This window comes from Anopheles stephensi, chromosome 3, assembly GCF_013141755.1.
Source record: "Anopheles stephensi strain Indian chromosome 3, UCI_ANSTEP_V1.0, whole genome shotgun sequence".
Lineage (NCBI taxonomy): Eukaryota > Metazoa > Arthropoda > Insecta > Diptera > Culicidae > Anopheles > Anopheles stephensi.
In genome coordinates, this window is record NC_050203.1 from 68,931,944 (window position 1) to 68,958,644 (window position 26,701).

Genomic DNA, 26,701 nt, shown 5'->3' on the forward strand with positions numbered 1-26,701 from the left:
TCCCATTGACCACCGAGACACTTACTGGATCACAAGGTCCTTTGGACGTTGTGGTTTTCTGGAATGTATGACTTTATGGCCAATGAGGATAATGGCCTAGCCATGAGTGTCTTGCCTCTTGGAGGCGGCCCTTAAACTCTTATGAAGATTGATGAACCTTCTACCAGTCGGAAGGAGTGTTTTTCAAAATTCATGGGAGAATTATCCACTAAAGATCTGTCACAGTCTATCTGCGTATTAGAAGAACATGCCAACAAAAAGTCATCATGCAACGGAACACTCTTCTAACACAACGTACTCGAACGAGGCTTCTTTAGCTAGTTTTATTTGAAATATTAGGACCTTTACGTTGGAAATTAATCGACCGAGTTGACCACACTGAGGAAGCTGCGCACAGCTAATGTACGTTGGCTTTGAATTTCTTCAGCAGTGCGATCGCTTGCGCCTGTTGGCTGCCGTCACGCACTACGATCAAAGCTTGGATGTGCTTCAGCAGCTGTACTGCATCCGGTCCCTGCAGGGCCGCTCGTTCGATCAGCACATCTACCAGCGCTTCGTACCCAACCACTGGCCGATGCTTAAAGTCCACCTGACGCAGAAAGTTTAGCATTGCCACCGTCGTGTGCATGTTTCCGGTTTCATACACCTTCCCGACGATTGCAGCGTACGGATCGCTGTTGTAAGTGATGAGCGTCTCAAAGTGGTTGATGGCGGCGGTGTTGCGCCGACCGCGTATGTCGTTCGCTACCAGCTGCACAAAGTGGTCCACGTTCCGTTGCCGCTGTTCGGCCAGCTTCGCAACGCTATCGTTTAGCTGCTTCTCGATCGCAACGATCTTGCGCCGTAGCTCGTTCAGCTGCGATCGATGGGCTGAGTTGGCTTGTTTCGTTAGCTGGTCCAGTTGGGCGGTAAGTTCACGCTTTCGCTGTGCGTACCGATTCTCCATGTACCGGTACTGTGTCTCGTCGATCGTGATCGTGCTTTGCTTAAGCTGATGATAGCTACGCTGCAGGTGATTGACGGTATGGCGTAGTCTCGCTAGCTCGCGGGTACATAGCTGATCGAGCCGTGTCGTTGCAGTTGCAATACCCGTACTTGCCACCGATGGTTCTGTCTCTTCTGAGGTCTCCTCACCGGATTCGTTTTGTTCCGGTTCTTGCTCGATATCGTCCAGCAGGATAATGAGGGATTCGAGCTCCCCTGCCGGCAATGTACATCTGCGTGGTGGAGTTGGTTTTCGGTTTGCTTGTTGTGATTGCACCGGATGACTCATCAGCGCTAGCAGCAGTCCTGCCAGGATTAGAATGTGCAGCACCGTCCAGTTGGCTGTAGCCGCAACACGATCATTCCGTTTAAAACAACGCATTGTGTGGAATTAACAAAAACTCTCTAATTCACACAAAACTTCAAGAATCCAGTATTTTACACCTTAAAGAAACACACACCCTTGGTGATGTGTGGTGGTGGTGATGAACGATCACCGAAGCTGAGTTGTACTGATAATCGTGTGAAATGCATCAACGAGCTGGGTGGGGAATACCCGATCTGTTGAACGCCAGACATTGATAAGGAGATGAGTAAAGTACACCTTATTATGGGGAGAATTGTCTTGTATGAATGGAAAGAAGCAACAGATTAATTTATTTTAAACATATATTTATAAGAACTTATGTTGGTAAATGTTTGAGTCCGCGGCACGTAGGGACACTAAGTTCTAATCTCTCCTGGACCATGCTCGCCATGCGCAAGTCACACATACAGACTTATTTTATTGTATTGTAGTTTAGGACCAACAAAAATTGATGATAAACTAGAGTAGAAGTGGCCAAAATGTAAATTTAACGCAAAACAAAATCTACCGATCGGTTTTAGAAGTGTACTCTTAATTCCGTTAAAAACATTTATATATCCATGTGCATTTCCCACTATGCAAAAAGCTGGAAGGTGCTCGAATTTCAAACAGTGCTCGAAAAGGAACTGCTCGAAAAATCCTACATATTTTATTTTACTCTTTATAATGCCATGAATATACATTCGTGAGCTTAACTAAGGAAAAAAAAATACCATGATTCAGTTTATGTGTTTCAGCATTAAACAACAAAATATTTAATTTAAATTAAAAATATATTCTGCTAAAAATCGTTCTGCTTATTTGGCAACACTGCTGCCTGCGCAGCACGAACTGTCATTGGCACATTTATTTACCCACAAATAGCAAACACTGTTGCGACCGAAGCCAGCCAAGCAAGCTACGTGTTTTCACAAGTTCAACCCTTCTTTAAAGCAAAGTTTTCCACAATCCAAAATGGGTGATAATTTCGGCATTCATCGTGGCCCGGCTAAGAAGACGGCGGATATGGTGGAGGACCGTACACAGGGACAAATTCTAAGCGATTTTATGATGCAGCTAGAAGACTACACGCCGACGGTAAGATGCTGTCGGTCACGGTGAAAACAACACCTGCCAGCGTTGGGCTGTTGATGAACTGTTGATTCTCATGTACTTATTCTCTTTCGCTGTGTTGTTTTTAGATTCCGGATGCAGTCACTTCCTACTACCTCAATTCGGCCGGCTTCGAGGGTGCTGATCCGCGGATGTATGTCAATTTCCACTCTTAGCACTTGTTTACGTACTCCGATGTGCATCCGGATGTTAACATGTAAATGCTTGCGGGTTTTTGTTTCCAGAGTACGCCTCATTTCGATTGCGGCCCAAAAGTTTGTGTCGGACGTCGCGAACGATGCGCTGCAGCACTGCAAAACGCGCACAAACAGTGCACCGAGCTCCGGGCACGGATCATCCAAGAACCAGAATCAGAAATCGTCCAAGGACCGGAAGTACACGCTCACGATGGAAGATCTGCAACCGGCACTGAACGATTACGGTATCACCGTGCGCAAGGCACACTATTTCGTCTAGCATGATGTGGCGGTAGTGCTGTGTTTGACGCTCAGTCGTTGTTGCTCTTCTTTTCATACAAGAACCTGATCCGAGGGAAACCTATTTTTCTTGCAAATAAAACAGTACAGCCCAATGTCATAACAACCATGAAACCATTTTGTTTTGGTGTGATGCGATCACTACTATAGGGCGAGTGAGAAGTAAAGCAACCACTCAAATTCCGAACAGTCTGAGAGTCTTGAGTTTTATTTAAATTTTCGTGATATATTTTCCCATTTCTCTTGTTTTTGTTTTACTTTCTACAATATGAGGGGAAGGGTAGAGGGAGTGGTGGAGAAGGGAAGGGTGATTTTTAGTTTGTCCTGCACTGTTTCATTATTTGTAGTTTTATTAAATCATCTGGTTTTCTGGTTTTGTAGTCTGTCTCGAAAGAATTCTGCCCCAAGTTCTTTCGTTACCACGCTTGCTTGTGGTTGTGTGTTTTACATGAGTTTGAAATGCTACCATGGATACCGGATGTCAGCTTTGATACTTGCTTTCCCTTTGTCACTTTTCTCATGCCTACTTGAGTTTTATTTTCCTTTCACCCACTCGTGCTTCGTTTTTTGTTTCAAACCAATAGGCGTCGTTCATCAAAACCAATCGAGCGATAATGATAGTAATATTCAAACGCATTTTCCATAGTCAGTGAAGTGGTATTAGTAGTAGTGGTAATGGTAGGTTTAGTAACGGTCATATCCTTATCGGTCTCATCGAACAGTGTTTTTTTTTGCAGATTCTGAATGGGTAGGTAGCTCTCCTCTCGTAACATTCCATTGTCAATATATTTTTTCTCTTGTTCATGTTTTATAGTTATCAGGTTTCTGTTTTCCCTTGTATGTATGCGCAACAATTTGACTTCATTTGTTTTTTCTTAGTAGTAGTTTTTCGTTATTTTTTCACTTGTGTTTTGTCCATCTGTGTTTTGTTTCCTGTTTGTATGAATAATGAGCTACATAGTTTTTCTTTCTCCCGTTCTCTCTCTCTCTCTCTCTCTCTCTCTCTCTTTCTAAAATTTATCTTTTAAAACAAAACTCGTCCTACTCATGTTTTTCCTTTTCTTCCTTTTTTTGTGTTTTTTTTAAATTATATTCGTTAAGAATTGTTAAACTGCCGCCGTGGTTTGTATCGTGTGCAGTGTATTTTATTTGTAACACTGCTCCGTTACCGGGGCACACACAATCAAAGCTGACCAACAGCAGCAGGCTTTGCGTCTTTTTTGTTTGTTTCGCCTACTACACGTGTGTGTGTGAGAAGCAAAAGGAAGGTTAGCTTTTTTTCTTAGTTTGGGTTTTGTTTTCAAAGTATAAACTATCTCTTCCGATAAGGTGAATTTGAATTTTCAATTTGTTTGTTCGTGTGTGTGTGTGTGAGTTAAGGTAATTTCCGTCATATGCGCCATCTGGCTTACTGAGTGCTAAAATGAGTTCTCTAATTAATATGAAAAAGATCTAATACATATCTTCGTTTCATGTAACACACACACATACGTACATAATACGGTCATACACTCACACACGTTTGCTCACACACACACACACCTCCCCACATCTAATCCCTGCTTTGTCCTGTCTTGGCTACCCTTTCTTCAGTGTGTGTGTGTGTGCGCGCGGCTGTCTATCTGAGTGTGTGTGTGTGGTGTGTTTCCCTTCTTTCCAAACGTTCTCCCCACAACATATATACTTCAGCCGTCCAAACCCATCTTGATCTACTATAATTCGCTCTCCCTGTTTTCGTTCGTCCACCTTTACATGCACACCTGCATCATGCTTTCCCCGAGGGTGTAAGTAATAAAAGGGTGTGTCTCTGTTCTGTATTTGTTGTAATGTACTATTTTGTATTAGCCCAGATCCCATTTGAAATTCTATCACTTTCAGCACGTGTGTTCCCATCGTGCGCCCAATCCCCCAGTTTGGTTACACGCCCCATTTTCTTTTTCCTAGTTTATATTATAAACAGAGATATAGATGTATATTTATATATATATGTGTGTATGGTATATAGGTATGTATATGTATAGAATCGTAATCATAGTAATAATGATAGTATTATCCTTCACTTGCTCACAATCGCATTCGCATTGTAGTGGTAGTAGTAGTGGTGGTGGTAGCAGCTGTGTGGCTTTCTTTGTGTGACGCAGATGGCGGGAAATCGAGGGAGGGGAGGAGGAAGAGCACAACGATACATTTTCTCCGGGAAGAAAACAGAAAGGGTTTTTTTTTGTCCTTTGTCTTTGTTTGCTTAGTCGCTACCAACAAGCGCACAGAGACATCGTTTCACCAATACACATGCGCACATGCTGCACACGCACTCTCAAGCAAGCTGAAATCTCGTGAAGGATAATCAGCTTGACATGCTGATCGTGCACTGCATCAAATAGAAGGTTTGTAGCAGGCTTTCAGGGTTTCCGAGGATAAAATTCATAAGCTTATCGAGATATCCGCCCTCGGAACAGACTTCGTTCGCCGAGAGCACATAAAAGTGCAACATCCCCTTGAAACCCACGCCTGCTTCGATCCAAAACCACGTATCCACGATCCAAGTGACCGTCGATCGCATCTCGGCGATTGAAAAGTCTCGTACTGAGAGCGAATACTTTACTTCCAGCAACAAATCTGGAGGTTTAGGTTGCTTGGAAAATTACGTTGTGGCCGACCACCGGACATTTCAATGTTCAAATCAGCTTCAAAATGGCTGCCAATAGCAACGTGCCGTATGATGTGTGCTCTGTATAACTCACTTGGAAAATCTCAACAAACTTGTCAACTATATCCTCGGGAAACCCTGTAATCCTGACACGCTGTTTCTCCTACACACGAGAGCCATTTTGGGTTTGGTACCGATGTTGGGAGAATATGTATTAGTGGTTTAATTGCAAACTAACATACGCGCATCTTGTGTTGGTTTCCGTTGCACTTCTTGCTCCTGAGCTTGTTTGGGATGCTGAACGAGTTGCGTAGCACGTAGAAGTGTTTGTAAACACAAATACACATTCACTACTCCTTTTGCTCTTCTCTCTCGCGTTCGCTCTCTCCCGCTCTCTCGCTCTCGCTCTCTCTCTCTTTCTCGCTCTCGCTCTCGCTCTCTCTCTCTCTCTCGCTCTCTCTCTCTTTCTCGCTCTCGCTCTCGCTCTCTCTCTCTCTCGCTCTCTCTCTCTCGCTCTCTCTCTCTCTCGCTCTCTCTCTCTCTAACTCCCCCTCTAGCCAACAGCACAACAACACAACAATCACATTCACCTACTAATGCTTGCTTTTCGTACTGCTACAAATACTACTATTATCATTAATATTGATATTTGACTCGATAGGCGACGCTGGTGGTGATGGGGACACGGACGACGATGCAGGTGGCGATGGGGAGGTGGACTTTGACGAACCGGCGCCGCCACCACCGCCGGTGGCACATTCCTTGTTTTCTACCGCTAAAATCACATGTTTGCCACCGTGCACTTTCGCCGGCTGGTGCGGCGGTTCCGGTTCCGGCTTTCCGATCGAGCCCGATGCGCTGGAAAATGCGGACGAAATGGTGGAACCACTCGGGTTCGGTGAACCCAATCCCGGCGGTGGTGCACCCGGATCGGCCATGGACGACGGCCCGTTCTTTCGGTTCGCTGCGGCACCGGGCGCAACAACCGAATCGAAGTAAATCTCCGGCAGGCTGGTGCTTTGCTGGATTCGATTCGTGCTGGAGTTGAAGTGTAGCTGGTGAATCTTTTTCACCGGATGATGGTTAGCTGCACCTCCAATTCCTCCACCACCAGCTCCGGATCCACCCGCTGCACCTGCCACCGTTCCGCTTTGTGTCGTTGCGAGCGCAATTGTGGTCGGGGCACCGGTCGGCGGCGATCCGGAGGAAGTAGTGCCCGCCCGGCCAAGCGTTACCACCGTGTCCGCCGGCGTCGTCGATTGACGGTGATGCTGGTGGTGGTGGTGGTGCTGAGGATGGTTACGGGCTGGCTGCTTGTAGCTGTCCCGGCTAGCGTTGGTGCTGGTGCTGCAGCTGTTGTTGCGGCTGCTGCTGCTGCTGCTACTGCAGCACAGATCGTACTCATCGGGCGGAATGTTGCTACCATGCGCCAGCCCCACCATACTCTGCGCTCCCCCCGGCCCGTTACCATTCGCTGCGCCTCCTCCTCCTCCTGCTCCTCCTCCCCTTCCTCTACCAATACCAGAACTTCCGGCACCATCAATATTGTTGATGCTCTTGCTATTGTTTTCACCGGTACTGTGGCGGGCACGTGAACCTCCTGCGCCTCCACCCATCGCCCGCCTGGTGTCCACTCCTCCCCCGGTGTTGATCACCTCGTTCATAATGTCAATCTTCGAGTCGTAGATCAACTGCCGTATCTTCTGATTGCTGTCCTGTATCATGTCCTCCAGCGAGTAGTAGTAATCGTTCTCTCCCGTCAGGGAGGAGGTAGCGACCGCAGCCGCAGCCGCTGACATGGCCGGCGTCGGACGATGATGCCTACGGCTAACCGCTCGTCCTGCCATCCATCCGCTACCGCACGAAGGCGCCGAGCTTAGCATACCACCAAAATAGTTGCTATTGCTCACGCCACTGTTCAGCTTGTTAATGTGAATGATTTTGTAGTGTGATTCGCGCGGATCGTGGCTCAAGTTTTTCATCAGCAGCGTCTCATACTCGCAGGCACTCGCCGAACCGGACCCACCGCTTCCGGTACCACTGCCACCGCCGCCGTTCAGCGGCCCTGCCTTACACCCGAGCAAGATTTTCCTCTTGCGTCGATGTTTGCGATTGTTCTTAAGGCTGTAGTTGTGATGATCGTCATCGGCCGAGTCCACTCCGCCACCGTCGACCAGTCCGTCGTTGTAATGCAGCGCACCTACCCCACCGTTCACCGGTCCAACGTCCATCAGCAGCGGGCTACCGATGATTCCGCCGGCAAGGTGGTCCGGCACGGTAAGATCATCGTCATGGGCATACCCACCACTCAAGCGGTTCGGTTGCTGATGGCACAGCCGATACTTGCCGAGATGCTTGTCGTACATAAACCGGGTCGTTGGTTTCATGATCGACTTCAGCGGTATGTCCGCGCTAGCCCCGCCGATCGAACCACCCGCCCCACCGATGATGGATTTAAACGATTTCGGTGTGTCTCCGGCTGCCAGCAGCGCAGCACCGAAGTGGCGCTTCGCGGCCGCCATCCCTCCCTCCTCCTCATCGTCATCGCCATCATCCAGCGCCGGGCGCCCATTAAGGTAGTTGATGTGGATGGGCGAAATCTGCGGTTCCGGGCTGGCCTGGTCGTCATCGTTCGGCGTAAAGTACACCGACGCTTTGCTCTCGTCGACGCTCTTGGTGGAGAAGTTTTCGAGATATTTAAGCGCGTAGTCCGCACCCAACGCCTTCGCTGGGGGATTTTCGTTGCCTTCCATCTGCGACAGCTTCTCGATCTTTGCCTTCAGATACACCTCAAAGCCTGGATTGCCCGGAAAGGGAAATATAAACAGCAGAGAAAGAGAGAGAGAATAGAAAGAAACAACATCAGCGCCTGGGGTGAATTTAACACTACACCACAATCTCATCGTATGTAAGAGCTTTTTTTTTGGGATTACTTGCACCAAACACTCTTCGTCAGCAGCAGCGATCGGGCTGTATGGAGGAGTACACATATATATGATAAAATGGTTTAATTTACATGGTTTGGCACAACGTTGCTATTGGGCCAATGTCTCACGTATTGATGCTTTTTTTATGTGAGCTATCGCCAATCGTACGTTAAATCCAACTAGTAGCAAAGCTGTGTTTTAACGTTCGATTCTGCATGCAACTAGCGACAAAGCTATTTAATTTAAGTGTTACTTGTAATATTTGTGTAATTTTCTCACTAAAATATATTTGTGTGTTTGTTCATTAATTAATAAGGTATGGGATAGCGAGTCGATGCCTTGTGATTGATACAAGAAAGGGAGATAGGCTAGAGTGCAGCAATTACAGGGGTATGACGGTGTTGAATACCGCCTACAAGATCTTCTCCCTAATCTTACAAGATCTACTTGTCCCGTTCGTCGAAGAGATAGTCGGAAACTGTCAGAGAGGATTCCGAAACGATTTTCGAACCACTGACCAGATCATCACGATGCGGCAAAAGTTGGAGAAGATGGCGGAGCAGCAGCTCCACTCCTACCATCTTTTCATTGATTTTAAAGCCGCAAATGAAAGCATAGCCAGGGTAAAACTGTACGACGCAATGAACGCTCTTTTGGAACGCAACATCACATGCCAGGTGAAGGTTGATGGAAAACTCTCAGGGCCCTTTGCTGCCACCAAGGGCTTGCGCCAGGGAGAATAAGGGCTTGTCTGTCACCTTTTCAATCTGGCGCTAGAGAGAGCCATCCGCGACTCGGAAGTGGAAACTTCGGGGACCATCTTGCAGCCTCACCATTGGTTTGAGGCTCTCCTATGCAGCAGAAGCTTATCAAAGGATCGAGCGTGCGGCACAGAACCTCGGGTTGGAGATTAACGAGGCGAAAACCAAACTGATGGTGGCACCACCAGCGGCCCTGCTAACAAACACTGATCTACGCAGGGGTGATGTACAGATAGGTGACCGCACCTTTGAAGACGTCCAAAACTTCACCTATTTGGGGTCAAAAGTCAGCACCGATAACAACATTGATGTTGAGTTACGCGCACGGGTGCTGGCTGCCAACCGGTCATACTACAGCCTGAGGAAACTTCTCCACTCTAAATACCTGTCGCGACGGACGAAGCTGGGACTGTACAGAACTTTTATAGTCCCAGTACTCACATACGCCTCTGAGACATGGACTCTGTCCAAAACTGACGAAGCCCTCTTAGCCGCGTTCGAGAGGAAGATGCTCGGAAGGATTTTTGGCCCGTTTGTGTGGAAGGACAATGGAGGAGCCGCTACAATGACGAGCTCTACGAGCTGTACGATGATCTCACCATCGTGCAGCAAATTGGACTCGCCAGGCTCCGTTGGGCTGGTTACGTCATGAGAATGACACCGGACGACCCAGCCCGTAAAGTTCTTTTAGGCTGTCCACACGGATAGAGGAGGCGTGGTAGGCCCAAATTGAGATGGAATGATGGCGTTGATGCGTCCGCCCGAACGGCCGGGATAATGGATTGGCAGACGACGGCGCTAAACCGTGCGAGCGGTATCGAGGATTGTTGCAGCAGGCCAAGACCGCAAAGCGATTGTAGCGCCTGATAAGTAAGTAAGTACATGGTACGAAACTAATTTTCGAATCCAACCAACCAACCACAGCATTTTTTTACCACAATAAAGCGTCAAGCCGTAATCAAATCAAAGAAAGCCAGAAATGGTAGACCGAGACCTTTCGAGGTTGTAGTGCCAAGGAAAAAGAAGAAGAAGAAATATTTCATTAAACTAATCCCCAATTGGGGCGGCCCGGTGAAAAATGCGACAGCGGCGCCGGTCTTTACTCGGCCGGACCGGAGTTAAAATCCCATCCGGACCGTTCCCCCTTAGTGAGGACTTTACTTTCGAACTACGTGGTATCGATAAGTCTAGTAAGCCAGAAATGTCTGGCATGATCATGATGATAATAAAAGGTCGTTGAGCCAAACAAGAAGAAGAATCCACAATTTAAGGAATAGTTTGAGCACGAAATCTTACTTTAGATTTCATATAACATAAATCCTTTCCTGCATATACGGAAGGAAAGACTTTCCATCAGGATCGTTTTTTGCTTTGTGACCTACTATAGAAAAAACCTCACGTGTATTATACAAGAGTAAATATGTTCGAAATTGCGTGCTGCAATAAAAGAAAACAAACGAATAATTCGTCATTGGATGCCTAACCTTTCTCAAAGAGAAATTGTTAGCAAGATGGACTTGAACGTGAAAAGGCAGAAAGTAACCACCAATGGGATCCTGGTTGGCCACAAACCAAGTCAAAACTTCACAAACAGGAAGAATTATTACACAAATCCCAGCACAGCGAACCCATTGAACATGAACATTCATTCAACAATACATTATGCAACGGAATAAATCGTGTCCTCAAAGCGGAGGCAAAAAACACACACACATTCCCGGGTATAAGGTTGCCAGAATTTGCCCGGGACTACCATCATCCTCTGCAAGTGATAGATCAGCTGTGCGCGAACGGTTGTGTTGGCCTGCTTCAAAGTTCAAGGATTTTCCCTTGCATCCACCAGCGCAATTCGACGAAGTGAAACGGCCACAAAAAGTCCGTGACAGCAGAACACATATTGATTGCACCCCCGGTAACATACAAATATCGCCCACGACACCTTTGTAAACTGTAACCAGGTAAAGGGTTTTTGTGTCGCCTTAACCCGTTCCTATTTCCTTCACTATCCTGTGCCGACGTGAAATGGGCAAAAGTGTGCACCGTCGTTGGGAACGTTGCTTTACGTTCCCGACAGTCAGCCCTCATCACCTCGCTACTCCGTCGTGCAGGGGTCAAGGTTAATGGTTTTTGTTTTCGTAATCGAGCTATTTATTGCGCCTTTCAAGTACCCGTCCGTAAACGGGTGTGAGATGAACGGATAGCACGTGCACGAGGTAGGAGGGATTTAACCCCGGCAAAACTTTTCATATAGACGTTGGGGAACGTGTGCTTGTAATGGTCTGTCGTACCGTTTCGGTACGACCGGGATACGGCAGGACCCGCAAGAAATACTCGCTGCTTGGGGCAGCTAGTTTGAAGAAAGGACATACTTTCTGCCGGTTATCAAAACACTAATGGCCCGTCACAGCCGTATGTCGCCTTTCACTGGCGATGGTTGTAGCTACGAAGGCATCGAACACTTACTATTGGATGTAAGGAATGAATGAAGCGAAAGCGAAGCATTACAGCACAGAACCACGCAAAGCTACCCACGGACAGGACCGGGTACTGGGAGTGTTAGTATCGACTGATTAAAGATGAATGTGTTTGGTTAGGGGAATAGGCACGGATTCACGGATACATGATGCATAAAACAGTATACAGCAATTTGTTAGCTATTAGCACAGTACATAGAAGCCTTATTTTTACAGTAATTTTATATACGCTCCGCATATAAATATTTTTGATTTCAAGCAACACTGAAATATTTTACAATTCAAATCCTTCCCCATCATGCGCTTCACCATAGCACCAGACACACACACACACACAGTGACAAAAAGCACATCATCACCGGGTGTTTGTTAGCTAATTTATCCTAAAAGGGAGACAACAAAAAAAAGTTGGCCTCTGGCCACACACAGCAAACAAACTTTACGGCAGACAGAGATTTTCCACAGTGTATCCCGCAGAGCATATTGAAGGAACCGTAAAAATATAAAGATGCAGAATAATAGTAAAAAAACAATAGTTCGTCGTACGTTACCATTATGAAACGAGTACAAAACGGAGTTTTGCATCAAAAAATCCGGCGGGTAGGCGGCGATGCGGACGGTTCCGGTACGTTGTTCGTACGTCGAAATGGTATGTGCCCCCACGGTTCGTGTTGTCGGTCGCATTTGGGTGGTTGTTGTGCTGTGCTGTTGCTATCGGTCCACTGTATCTTTTCATTGCAAATTTTCTATAATTTTACTCGCGATTCAAACAAACAGATAGAGAGTGGTTCCTTTTTCCGATGACAGTCCTTTAAGTCATTTTTTAAAAGAGCAGAATCACCACCGAGGGAAAAAAATGGTTCAGTTGGCTGGTTCCTTAGAACTTGGTGATCTGCTGGTTTCTTCCCAGTTCGAAGTGTGAATCTGGGTTTTTTTCGGTTTTTTGTTTTTTGTATGCGCGCCAAAGGCAGTGAGAGCATTAAGGCAAAACATTGAGCCGGGGATGTGTACACATAGTATGTTAAAGAAAAAAAAGAAGAAAGAAACAGAAAGAAAAAAACGAAAGAAAAGCCATTTCCATTCGTGGGGACGGAAGGCGAACGGCAGCATGTTACGGAAAGGACAAAAGGTTAATAAAACAGCAACGAAAATATTACTAACAAATTCTATCTACCGCACATGGAACGTGCGCACTATCTACGGGGAAGGGTGGGCTACATCAAACAAGTAGTAAAAAAGCGTTGTTAAAATACTAACTACGGTATAAAGAAACGAAAAAAAAAGGGAAAAAGCTTCTAAACCTAGCTTCTGTTCCTCCCGTAAATGGTTTTTCCCTCGTGGACCGGGTACAGTTGATAATCAAACACACACACTTACCGTCGAAATCTTCATCCTCTTCGTTGCGACCACGGCAGTTTTCGAAGTAAAAGCTGGGCAAATTTTCCAGCACCTTGTTGAGCGTTTGCTGCTGGTACTTGTAACCTTCGCGCAGCCGGAGCGCCTGGTGTGCACTGAACTTTCGGATCTTGTTGCGCTGGAACACGTAGTTCTCGCGTACCCAGGTCAGCTGACCGGTGGAATAGTCACGTACACGGCGTACCTGGGTGGAATACACATAATGATGAGTGGCGGTCGAAATACATGATGCGATTTCTTAGCGCACGAGCTATGGGCGCAACAACAAGTCACCCGACACACACTCACCTGATCGTAGTACTGATCGCGCAGTGTAGTGATATGATGCGTTCCGATGTCACGAATTTCGCGCAAATGTTTCGCCTGCGTCGAGTAGCTGCTCTGTATCCAGTCGACCTGCTGGGCACAGTTGTCCTTGATGCGATGTACCTAGCAGCGGGAATCAAAAATCCACATGAAACACCGGTCACAATTGCACATCCCACTTTACCACCTGCACCGACCTGTTGCGTGTAGTTATCCCGCAAACGCTCCAGCTGCTGGCTCTTGTAGTGTTCGATGTTGTCGAGCATGGCATAAATCTGGCGCGCCTTCGAGGACGTTTTATCATTTTTGTAGCAGTAACTGCAACAGTTCTGGCAGATAAGATCGAGTATCCGGAAGCGGATGAAAATGCGCCGAATGCCCTGGAAGATCAGCGTCAGCGCCAGGAAGGAGGCGGCCGAGATTGCACCGGTAATGATGCTACCTATCTTGACCCGGTAGAACACGATCGGATCGATGTAGAGACTAAATATAACCCAACGCGTTCCGGATGATCCATAGATGTTTACATGGGGAAGAGAAGCAAAGGGGGGAAAAAATGGCCGCAATTTATTACCTTCGTCGAACACGCACACACGCAAATAACATGCCAAGGCTTCAAATATCAGCACACAAATTGCCAATCCTCTTAAGTTCTAGCATTTGCTCCATCACTGCATGATGATGAAGCACATCCCCTCGACATTTCTTCCCTGCTCAGACCCCAGACTTGTCCCCTAGCGCATATGCATTATTCATTTTCACCATGGCAAAAATCAAAGTTAAATCGAAAGTGCAGGCTATCGATAAAATTCTTGCCAAGCGTTCTATATATCTACGCCATTTAGCTTACCAGAAGGCAGAGTGGCCTGAGGGAAAGCAAAGAATGTGAAGACAAATTGCAAAGCCGTAATCGATTTCCATCAGCTGATTGGGTCATTGTTGCACAGTGGGTATACTATAGGACAAATATCGAGTTTATTTTTTTTTCCCTATTTGTTATGGATAGACCAAGGTGTAAGTATTTAGAAGGTGATTTTTTTTCGATTTGACAGGGCGCCATTTAAGTCGAGTTATGTCAGAATTTGTTTACAAAAACATATGGTATGGGGCTACCAACATGAACAAACAGCCTCGATTCTCAGTCCCTTGAGCAATTTCGCTAATTTATGGGTCATCTTCGCATATCAAATGTTGTCCCACAGAGGATTGAAGACATTTGGTTGCAGTAAATAATAATTGTATAATTACATATCAGTTATGTTGCAATTTTAGCGTTCTTATTTATTTATTTGTTTATTAAGTATTACGGTCCGATGCCGTATTGTCACCACCGCATGTGGTGACTGTGAATTAAATTCACGAAAAGAAACAATTAACAAAAATAACTAGGCATTTCCTCCTAGGATATGGCAAATAATATCCCGTGCATGCACGGTTATTTAAGTGTTCTCTTTGAATTAATATCCTTTAAAAAATTAATTACAAAAAATATGTTTTTTACCGGACATTTTTTTAATATTTATCAAGCGTTACCTCAAACGCTTGCGAACGCTTCAGCAATCGTTTCAAATTTGACATTTCAGTTCAACCTGGCCAACCTCCACTTCAACCTAGCCTGTGACTATAGCTCAACATGGCCATAGTCCAGAACGGGTAACAGATTGCTAGTTCTACCTGGCAATTGTTTACTTCATCCTAACCATTGCCCATCGTTAGTTCTTCTCGGAATCCGGAGAGTCATAATTGTTGATATACCTTAACGATATTTTCCCAACAGTTAAAAAAACACAGAAAATTAAAGCCATTTAGCCAGTTTAACCCATCATTAATCATTAATTATTAGTTAATAAATTAATCATTAATGGCCAATTCATCCGCCAAAAATTAGATTATTTTAATCAAATTATTCAACTCTTTAGCCTTTTCTTTTTTTTATTAATTTAAATTCTTAGTGTGAGTAACAAATAATATGCGAATGAAAAACTCTTTTTTTACCAAATTTTCTCGCGATAAGTGCCCACTGTGCATAGGTAGCTTCACATGGATCGTAACTCTCTGAAAAGTGCAGTTGGTTATGCCGCAAAGTGTGAGGCAGATATGCATTTATAAATCAGGACATCAGCTTATACGTTCCGCTAACAAGAAGTTGCAGAGTAAAGGACGAAGCTAGGATTATTGAAGAAAACTTACAAAACCGTGCAGGTGAATGTTTGCAGCGGTTGAAATGAAAACCCCGCTTTTGCTTGAAAATTATTACAAAATTTCTGACAAGTCTTGGCTAAAGTATTAATAAACACCTCTCTCTACCGCCAGCAATACTATTCGCAATGCGAAGAAAATAAACAAACACACTTACCGAATATCGGCCGTTGCATTGCCCATGATATTAATAGCATAGCACGTGTACAGCCCACTATCGCGCCGGGAAATGTTGTGGATTCGCAGGAACCCATTCTCAAGCAGCGTTATCCCTTCGTGTAGCCCATCGCCCGTCACGTTGTCCATCGTGAGCATCTGAAATTCTACCGCTTGCTGATACTTCCGGCTACCGCCACCGTTGCCCGAATCGTCATCCGAATCGAACAGCAGCGACTTTTGATCCTGCTCCTGACTGTGGCGCAAAATTTCGTTCTTGGGCGTTATCCAGATTATGTCCGGCGGTGGATTGCCGGTAAACACACACTCCAACACGGCGTCCGACTTGAGCAGATGCATCCTACTGTCGGAAGCCTGCAGCAGTTCCGGTTTGAAGCAGCTTATGTGCTGCAGCACGCGCACAATATCGCCCGGATAGCCGTTGCGACACTTTAGCTCGGACAGCCGCAGCAGGTCGTAGATTTTCTGCGTGTTGTTTTCTGCCTGCAGTTCATCGATCCAGCTCAGTATCCAGTACATGTGGCAATCACAACCGTAATCATTGTCCAGGAAGTTCGCGTACTGTAGCTCGTGCAGGGTGCGGATCTGCTCCGGGATGTACATGATGTCGTTGCTGCCGACGTCCAGGTAGCGCAACCTTCGCAGCTCCCCAATTTCCTTCGGCAGGCTTGTCAGTCTATTGTTCGAAAGGAGCAGCGTTTCCAGGTTCGGCACGTTCCGGAACACGCACGGTTCGATCTCCTTCAGTCGGGTGTTGTTGCGTATGGATAGGTAGCGCAGGTTGCGCAGAATTTCCTTGTTCACCGTGTGATTGTTGCGCGACACCCAGTTGCTGAGCGATTCCAGGTTCGTCGCGTCCAGATGCAACCGTACGAGGCTGTGCTGGCTGGCGAAGATCGAGTTCGGCAGCGAACGCATCAGGTTGTTGCTCAGATCCAGCGATCGGAGCGACCGGAGAGCCGAAAACACGGTCGACGGTAGGATGTAAATTTGATTTTGATTTACATTTAGGTAGCGCAGCTCGTCCAGCGTGTCGAACGCGTTGCGATCGATAAACACCAGCTTGTTGCCGGATAGATCGAGCGATTGCAACCGGCGCAACCCGTACAGCGCGTTCTTCGAGATCTTCTCGATGATGTTCCCATTCAGCCGCAGCACGCGCAGTTGCTTGTTGAGCAGGAAAAAGTTGTCCAGAAACGAGACGAGCATGTTGCTCGACAGGTCCAACACCTCGAGCGAACGTAGCTCCTTGAACACCTGGAACGGCACCACGTACAGCCGGTTGTGCGCGAGATGCAGCTCGGTCAGGTTGCCCAGCCCGGCGAAACTGTTCCGCGGAAGATCGTGGATCGTGTTGTTCGCGAGATTCAGCACCCGCAGCTTGCCGAGGGGCCGAAACAGGTGCAGGGGCAGCTCGCCGACCCGATTGCCGTGCAGGTCTAGCTCGACCAGGTTCGACAGATCATTGAAAATATCACTCGGAAGATTGTGTAATTGATTCGCGGATAGCTGCAGCAGCTTGAGCCGCTCCAGTCTGCTAAAATAGTCTCTCCTTATCGTGCTAAGTAAGTTTGCGCTTAGGTCTAGTATCAGTAGGTTGCTGAACTTCCGCTCGTCCCGGGCAAAGGTCAAGGCCACCTGCTGCTCGGTGACGTTACTGTCGCGCCAGCGCACTATCTCGAGATAGTTCTCGTTCTTCAGCGCCAGATGGTCAGCCGACGGGTTCTGCACCGGCACCCGGTCAAGCAGGATGCCCTTGTACGAGTCGACTGGTCGCAGATACTCGTCGTTCACTGCCCGCAAGCTCGTGTCGGAACAGCTCAGCACCTTTAGAAAGCTATTTACATATTCGGTGCCATCATTGTAGGTTGGATAATCGGATTGAGGCGGCGAGTCCGCCGTCGGTACCAGCGGCGTCAGGTCGATCCGGTGGCGACCAACGTCGGCATCGACGTCGATGTCTTCGGCGTCCGTTTCCTGGGCGGACGACGGTAACGTCGCGAAATAGCTCACCGAGACGGTACCGTACGAGGACGTTAGGGCACATTTTGTCTGATCCGTCACGCGTACAATGAGGAACAGCTGGGTTAATATCAAGACGACTTGCGTATGCAGATGCATCTTGACTGTAGTGGCAATAATTTGCAGTAGGAATCGCTGTCGTGCAGATTACTCGAAAGTCTTTGATTCCATCGATCTACCAGAAACCGCTGAGGCATCTTTTAAACTATGCGCCTGCAATAAGATGGAAGAAGGAGGGATTGAAACGTTAGTTTGCAATTTATAACAAGCCTACAAATGGTAAATGTTAATTGAAATGGTCTGTAATTTAATTTAATTTAGTCTTCCCACTAGCTTTTTAAAGTTGCATGTTACGCAACCCAAAAGCCTAACGACAATCTTCAGGCAAAAGTCCTTATTTTAACACAGTTTGTCAAATGTCTAATATCCTTTTTAAATATTGCCAACTCACGAATGATGAACTCGATTCAGAAACACAACTCACGCACAACTTATGTCCCAAAAGTCGTCTAAAGAAAACACAAAATTTCATCACATGTCGCAACGTTGGACACCACAAAATGGATGTGTTTTTCCTGACACGCAGGAAAAAAAGTTGTTTGCCAACAACAACAAATGAAACCCACAGCAAAAAAGTCCACACCCACAGAAAAAGCTTGTCGGAAAAAGACACCATACATATATTAGTATTCAAACTGGCGGGCGCACATCGCGTCCTAGCCGTTCAAAGGCAGAAAAGTATTTTTACGTTGAGGATTTTACGAGTGCTCCCCGTCGTATCGGGGTTTCGGTTGGCCAGCACGAACCATCTCACTGTGCATTAGAATGAGTCACAAATGGTAAGGATTTTCACCAACAATTTTAATAGTTTTCCAGCTCCACGGACCTTGCCTTGTACTCCTTAAATTTTTCGATCCAGCCACAGTGTGGTTTTCGGTAAAAATTTGACTGTTTTTTTTTATCAATGCCAACGTTAATGGTCACGTATTTTGCACTGTGGTAAGATATGCAAACTTAAACGATCAAATACTTTTCGTGCCAGCATTGGCGCTGTTATGCTAACGACAGGTAGCCGACCGCCATCAAACGGTAGAATAAAAATTGCCTTAAAAAAGCATTACACAGAGGAAATATATTATATTCTTCAGAATTATTAAGTTTAACGTATTGTAAAGAACCTCAAAATTTAAAAAATAGAAAAAAAAACGATTTTTGTGTGTGAATCCAATTTTGCAATAGAATCTGGTCCACACCCAAGCGTCTAGGGAGTGGATAATGGACGCCAACCAAAGAGAAACGTAGGACATAATAAAAATGTGGGACAATGAATTGGGCGTACGCATGGCACACTTAAGTAGACCTCTGCGACCTATTCCGATAATTCAACTGTGCATAGAAGGGGACCTATGAGAGAAATGTTGGCCATATACATTTACTGGAGAAGCAGATTAGGACCAAGAATCGGCAAAGATCCTCACTAAAACGCAGTCCCAAGGAACAACCGTCAAGGATGTACCGGGCCGTAAACCTGCTAAAAGGACTCTGCACTCTCTTGATAGGTTCACGGTGTATTCTGGTGGATACTGGATCAGAACACCGAGAAATACACCCATAGTTGTGTCTCTGAGTGAATTTAGACACAAGAAAAAAATCGTCAAAGGAGAGGATCGCTAAAATAACAACAGCGATACGGTTAGTAGTGTCCTGGCTGATGAAGGTGTATTTCCGGGTAAAACAGGTAACATATAGTACAGCAGACCGTAAAATAAGTACAAGAGATATTTCGAGGATAGAAAAGTCACAGGGAGAAGAGACAGGGTACAATATGTTAAGGTCATTTGCCTTACGCAAACAAAAAATCGGATGGCAAAATTAAGCGAACATCGTTAGCCGAAAACGAATTATTTACAGAGGTCTAATGATTCTCTTCTTCCTTGAAGTAGAGCAAACATGAGCATCGATGTAACGTACCTTTTGCTATCTATCAATTGTTTGTACCGTGTCCCTAACTGTCCCTATTCCGACTGTATGTGTATTCCAACACTGTTGCCGTAACATAACCCAATTCCATATGCTGTCTGATTGCATTTGTTACAGAGATTCCCGAGAACCCTCCTCTCGCATAACCAAAGTCAAATAAAATTCCACTCTTATCACGCCCGGTTAGTGTCAATTTTATGTGGCGGGCAATATAATTGGTTCATCTGTCACATCTGGCCTCCCGCCCATTGGTGGTTAATAAAATTCCATCTCCAAACGACACTTCCAGAAACCGTCACGAAGGAAACTGGCAGCTAGCTAGCGACCGCGAGCCACATCGCGTCCACTTGAAAGGCAGTCACCACCAGCGCCCGGCGACATTTAAATTGTCAACAATAACAGGGCACGAGCAGACCCGTAGCAAGCGGCTAGGCTTACGCGGAAAGAACGGTCGAGAAAGCAATGAATTTCAATTTAATACACAAACCAAGAGTATTTCGCAATATTTGATTCCCACGACAGAGAGAGAGAGAGAGAGAGAGAGAGAGAGAGAGAGATACAGAGCTGCAAAGATGTTCCGGCCTTCCGGGTGGATTTTGTGCGATTCTTTCACTGTTGTAGGAAACTCGCCGAATTCGTGTGTTTCCACTTCGTTAGCATCTTTATTTTATTCTCCTTATACCAACCGCTCACCCAACTGATGACATCGCAAAAGTGTGTTCCGTATGTGAATATGGTTCTGTGGCACACCGTATTCATCGTTCGGGTTCAACGGACCCCGACCCCTCCCGGCCGACGAATGACAAGGGGAACGCGAAAAGGAGATCGATCGATTTTTGGCATGCCTACTACTACCGGTGTGCCGCACAGGACAAAGTCAAGCGAAGGTGAAAAGATCGCACGATGCACGATGAAGCATCGGGTGTGAAGGTATCACACTTTGCGGTTCGTTTAGAACCCTATAGACACACTATGACACGTACCAGACACACATTTCTTTCCTCGCCTTATTTGTGTTATTGCGGTCGAAGTGGCTGAATATAGTGGCCCCATGTTGGGGAGAGTAAAGCGATACGACGAAAAAAAAACAGACACACACTCACCCAAATCCAATACTGTAACGCAGCACACACGACATTGGACCATTAACGATTTCGGACAACATCGGACGTGCATTAATTTGATGAGTAGAATTCAATTTATTATTTACTAGTTGATGCATAACGTCAGCTGGAGGGCGTTTCAGTGAACGCGTTTCAACCATATCCAGCATCTTTAATCGACGTTAAAAAAAACCGAGCTAATGTCGGTTCTGGTGGAGCAATAAATAAACGGGTGGCATTCGTGGTACACGGCAGACATCAGCGGAGGGTGTTAAATATAAATATTGATCATAGACGAATCACTACACCCGGTTCTGAACGTAATAATATTGCCTCGCAGTGACTTGTGATGATTTATGTTCCCTCCAAATGTTGCTTTTATGCCCGCGCAGACATTCCTTATTGATAATTCAAAAGACGTAGAACATTCGCATTCGTTTCGACTGATTACTAACAGCACAGCAAATGTAAACATTTTCTCTAGGTCAATGTAATAAACAATTCAATGAATTCGATTTATTATGGGACTAGGCAGAACTTGTTTTTATCCAGTCAGAAGCTTGAAGCTATGAAGTCGACGATAAACAAACGATTATGATAATAACATTTCAGTTGCTACTTGATACTGTTACCGTATTGCAGACATTTTATAGTAAATAACTTGCAGATATTGTAATGGTGATCCATATATGAAACGGTTATTATTCTGAATATTCTTAAATAGCTGAGGTAAAAGAGGAAAACTTTGATTTTTAATAATTTTTGGTAATTTTGGGTAATAGTTAGACACAATAAATTTTTTTTTTTAAATTAATGACCAAAAATTAAAAGTTTTTGAAGCATCAAATTTAAAAAGCGAAGCATGTGATAATGGCATTTAATGCTAATGGCATTAAATACTTCACAAACATCTTGAACAACAGCTAAAATCTTTATAAGACTTCCGTCAAAGCCTCTTCATTAATGTTCTGTACAATGGCAAATGGAGGACGTTAAAATAAACCATTTGATCCTCTTCTATGGCAATGCCTTTCCAACGCGTTCCGAGAAATGAGAAATCGATGATGTACCATTCATCATTTCCCCATTATTTACACACCATTGAACGGAAGCTTGTAACGGCTGGCTACAGCAGGCAATTGTTTTAATCTGTAGCAGTTATGGATAAATGGACCACATTGATTAAAAAATTGCTATGATTAGGGAAAAATCAGAAAAAGGGATACTTAATTTGCGAATATTTTCGAATTCAACTAGATATTGGGATAGGCAATGGGGTACTATATGCAAACAATAGGATTACGCTCACGAAGCCAACGAGAATGTTCATGGAAGCTTCCGGAGCAATACAGTGTTTCGTTCACATTTTTAAATCAATGCAATTACTATGTAAGAAGAATATTTTCTTTTTACGATCCTATAATCCATTTGTTTAGCTAATGAAATATCAGACAAAAACTATGTATTCCAAAAGAGATGCATACGAGCCTTCTATTTTTTGCATTCCAGAAAAAGTCCTTTTCCCTCACTTTATCCATCGAATAACCACAACCAGATATGGAGAATGCTGTACAAAACCAATTCTCGATATGCTATGATGACACACCGTGCTGTAAATTGTATCAAGCGGCATATTAAATTAAATCAATGTCCTTGCGAAAATATTGAATTAAAATAAATATATCCGGATGGGCTACTGCTACCACGGTTTCAATTACCCGACAGCTGATACGGAACGGAAACGAACCCGGCACGCCCGGAGCAGAACGAGCCGGTATCGAGAATAAATGAACGGAAATCATTCAATAGCCTGCAAAAAATGGGATACTTTCCGCAGGCGAACTGCACCAGGTACCAGGCGCCTCCATATAAGGTTCGTGCACACAGTTGGCAAAAGTCACGTAGCAAGCGAAGATTGATACGAGCGCGGTAGTGGAATGAATTTCACGCTAGTACCAACACCACGAACGATAAGAAACTGTTTTACGATATAAAGATGGCGATAGTAGCGAACGACACCTTCAAGTGGGTAACATCTTTTTGCTGGCATGCTGCTCTCTCAACGTAGAAATGGAGCTCATCAAGCTAGCTCGAAGGAAGATGAAGGCCGGACTGATTACGGCACTGTTAGGATTTAATTAAATCTCAACCTTGGACCGGAAATACAAAGGATTTTCTTGCAATTATGTATCCATCTTAAACACAGCTGCAAGAGTTCTTAGTTTAATGGGCCAACGCTGAAGAAGTTATTCGTTTAATTCCATAGCAATGCTTTTAATTCGTTTACATTGCTACAATTTGAAACATCTCGAAGGATTTTTCTTTTCGTATCAAGTTTGAGACACTGAGTATTTTTCATTTGGGTATAAACCCTACCAAAAATCATGACAATATTATAAGTAAAACATTTACTAGCAAGCTAATATGTTTTACTACATGTAGATATCTATCAATAGATTCAGACAGGGGATATAGATTCAATTCTAATACCAAATATAATTTACGAATAATGAATAAATTAATTTAAACTCCGCATCATTTCAAATACTTTTGATCTGTCACATTTGATACAATTTTATGCTAGACGGCAGCAATTTAATCTCCCGAAAATACGTCTTTCAACGAGTTCATGGACCTATTTGCCAATGAGATAAAACAAAACGAAGGTAGATACTTTCCCATCATCAGCTAAAGTGGAGTGGATAATCTAATCAAATTATAAGACGCGAATTTGCCGACACCATTAGCCGGGTTTCATTAGTCGAGATTATGCTGCGATATCGGGTTTCAGAAGCGAATGTTACACCCCCAACTATTGACTCAATGTTGAAGCTAAACGACGCAGAGGCAATCAGGTTTCCTCTGGGAAGGAGAATGATTGATTAGCCGGAAACGACACAAAAAAAATATACGCTTTTCGAACGCAACGTAAGTTATTGGCGGTATGGCAAAAATACGCACCGAAAGTACACAATTAAACTAAAAGCTTTCAACAAATTTAATCCGACACAATGATTATTTATAACATACGGTATATTGAACAGCAAGAACATGCTGGAAGTAAAAATATATCCTCTTTGCGTAGGCCGTCATCGCAAGTGTAAACGAAAACATGACCATGAAATACGTTGTTCCAGCTGCTCGGTAGAACGTTCCTTCGAACGGGATGGGAAAATAAGAACAGGGAATAAACTTAACCATGACCCTCAAAATACAAAAGCAGCCCGGCACCACAACACGCCTCCACCCCGTTGCAGCAGCAGAGCAACGAGTGAGTAGCTTTTTTGCAAGCCAAAAAAAAAACAACCCACTGATGTTTAGATTGATCTGGAATGTGCTTTCGTAACGGGGATGTGTTAGTGTGTGGCATACCCTCTAGAAAGCGCAAGGAAAAAGCTATATCATTCCTTTTTATCGTAAGAGACCAGGCGCCTCCATAATTCGATAGTGCGCATGATTCTGTTCCGTCCGCCCGTCCCATTCCACCTCCTTCCTTTTACACGGGCTCCGACCGCGTGGGAGTTTAAAGTCAGCAAGCGTGCACTTCGTTTCGCCGTGTTGGTGTGCACTTTATTAGTGTAGCAGCCAGCGTCCATACCACTACTGCTGGTACCATCACCGAACAACAATCGATTGCAGGCTGTTCCATGCTACCAGCGCACAGCATTTTTTCTTGTTTATCCTTGTGCAACAAAGTAATAGGGAGAAAAAAAACAGCGGAAAGAAAAGCTTGTGCAATGTACGCATGGAAGTGCAGCTCTGGGATAGGATGAAATCTTTCTGCTGGAGATAAAAACAACCAGCATGTACTTTATCTACAGCCGCCAATATGATGACCATGAATGAAAGGTGAAGGTAAATCATTTCGAAAGTGCTTTGCGTGCACTAACATCTAAAAGAATTTGTTCACACGGACGGTGTGCTTCATTTCATATTTTTTATGACTAATTAATGAATGGATAAATGGAAGAAATGAAAAAAACACATAAACACTGATTATATACAGATATATGTACTCTGAAGCATGTAAAATGCGTAGGATATGATGTTTTCAGCAAAATGTTTTCCACGTTTGTAAGGGAAAATTAAGTAATGAAATATTTTATTTCCAAAGTTTGTTCTTTGAGCTCATCATGTAGTGCAATAATATTCTAAAAACACGATATTAATGACGCAGCCAAATCATTGAAATGTTTAAAAATAAAACACAGCATACGACAGAACGAGCCACAGGCCATAGCACAGCCATGCAATTTTAAATTAAAATAAAATTCAAAAGAATATCAATATAGCGCATAACACATCACAGACGATAATTACTCTTCAAGCAATTAGATTACATCGTTTTGTGATGCTAATTTGTAAGGATGAGTATCGATAATATTTCATGGTACACAACAGCTAAATAAAATTTATAATCAACACCGTTTTCATGGATATTTTGCAATGTTACATGCAAGTCAACCTTTTACCATTACAAATAACAATTTTGAAACAAGCTTGATATTGATCAAAATACACTATAAATTCTACTACCTACATTATAAAATTCTCTCAACCTGACAAAAAATGCTGCTACTATATTTGCTACATGATCGTCGTAGCTTCAATTGGACATCAATTCGATAGGTAGGTCGATTGGACCAACTTTTTGCTTACAATTGTTCTATGATAAATACTTTATGTTCAGTAAACTAGAATAATAAAAGCTGTCCGATTAACGTTCCGTAACGCTTCGGAGTGACATTCCCGTTTCGAGTCATACGATTATGTCACGTTTCATTGGCAATAGCATGGACCCGTAAAACTGGCACCCAACACGTATGACAGCCGAAGAACAAAATAATGTTGACGTGAAAGCTTTAAATGAGGGTGACTGAAAATAGATTCTTCTGGTGCTTTAACCTAAGCAGGGAAGGACCATATACACAACATGCTACTGGTAACAGAAAACCTCTCTTTCGGGAACAGTTAAATACTATTGTTGAAAAGGGAAGCAGCAATAAAGATAATGTACTTTTATACCACATAAGTTAGATACATTTCTATTAACTTTTACACGATGAAAAACTAAGAATAAAATTGTTCAGTCAATCCTTTTCATAACAACGCAATACAGACTCAACAAAAAGATTAACAGGAAAGTTGAAACGTAAAACAAACATTGCTCTATTTTCGTGACTGTACGCGCTTGTCAAAAACAGCCTGAAATATCCAAAGGGTAGCTGAGAATTTATCAGCATGATAAAAATGACACCTTTCGAGAATGGTCCGTCCACGCGTCAGAGATTGATCCAGTGTGAGTTGTGAAATTGGATACTGGTGCCAACGTTCGCTGTTCAATTAAACCTCTACCCTTGGCAAATAAAAAACCTAAGGATAGGAAAGGCCAGCTCTCCCCAGCCCCCTGGAGCGTTTATTCATAGTCACGACTTCAAATTTTATTGTTGTGCCCTGTGCCATAAGTACTTGGGGGTGCTATGACGTGTCCGCGAAAGAGGTTTTGCGATTGGATATAAGACTGTGCTTTATAACCTTCTCGTCAATTTCAAGCAGAAATGTTTTGCAAACTTTTTTCCCGCAAATTAAGATACAATTTATCACGAGTTGTGGACGCTCACACTTTTGTCCTGTCTTGCTCTGATATTAAGCATATACTTTGCCAATGGAAGAATACCCTTGTGCCTGCCTTCACACTAGAGCACGTATCTTTTTTTACATAAAGATAACAAAATAATGTTTCCGTTCA

General features: G+C 44.3%; 2 protein-coding genes across 8 annotated transcripts in view; one reads left to right on the forward strand and one right to left on the reverse strand.

The window, feature by feature from the left end:
* Positions 1–2,195: 2,195 nt before the first annotated feature.
* Positions 2,196–3,054, forward strand: LOC118512476 (transcription initiation factor TFIID subunit 10-like). The gene is made up of 3 exons (XM_036056964.1): positions 2,196–2,428; positions 2,533–2,597; positions 2,689–3,054. The coding sequence occupies exons 1-3, from the start codon at positions 2,306–2,308 to the stop codon at positions 2,918–2,920; spliced, it is 420 nt and encodes a 139-aa protein (XP_035912857.1). The 5' UTR covers positions 2,196–2,305; the 3' UTR covers positions 2,921–3,054.
* Positions 3,055–3,120: 66 nt separating this feature from the next.
* Positions 3,121–26,701, reverse strand: part of LOC118512465 — a 33,598-nt gene continuing 10,017 nt past the window's right edge. For all 7 annotated transcript variants that reach the window (XM_036056935.1, XM_036056937.1, XM_036056938.1 and 4 more), the window contains 5 exons: positions 15,828–18,082; positions 13,669–13,954; positions 13,454–13,594; positions 13,127–13,349; positions 3,121–8,384 (listed from right to left, as the gene is read on the reverse strand). In XM_036056935.1, the coding sequence (XP_035912828.1) occupies positions 6,181–8,384; positions 13,127–13,349; positions 13,454–13,594; positions 13,669–13,954; positions 15,828–17,968 (4,995 nt within the window). In that variant the 5' untranslated portion in view covers positions 17,969–18,082 and the 3' untranslated portion in view covers positions 3,121–6,180. The remainder of the gene's footprint in view (positions 8,385–13,126; positions 13,350–13,453; positions 13,595–13,668; positions 13,955–15,827; positions 18,083–26,701) is intronic.

Coding starts and splice junctions, on each gene's coding strand:
- LOC118512476 (XM_036056964.1), top strand. CDS start 2,306: ATGGGTGATAATTTCGGCATTCATCGTGGCCCGGCTAAGAAGACGGCG. Junction 2,429..2,532: donor TAGAAGACTACACGCCGACG/GTAAGATGCTGT, acceptor TGTTGTTTTTAG/ATTCCGGATGCAGTCACTTC. Junction 2,598..2,688: donor GAGGGTGCTGATCCGCGGAT/GTATGTCAATTT, acceptor TTTTGTTTCCAG/AGTACGCCTCATTTCGATTG.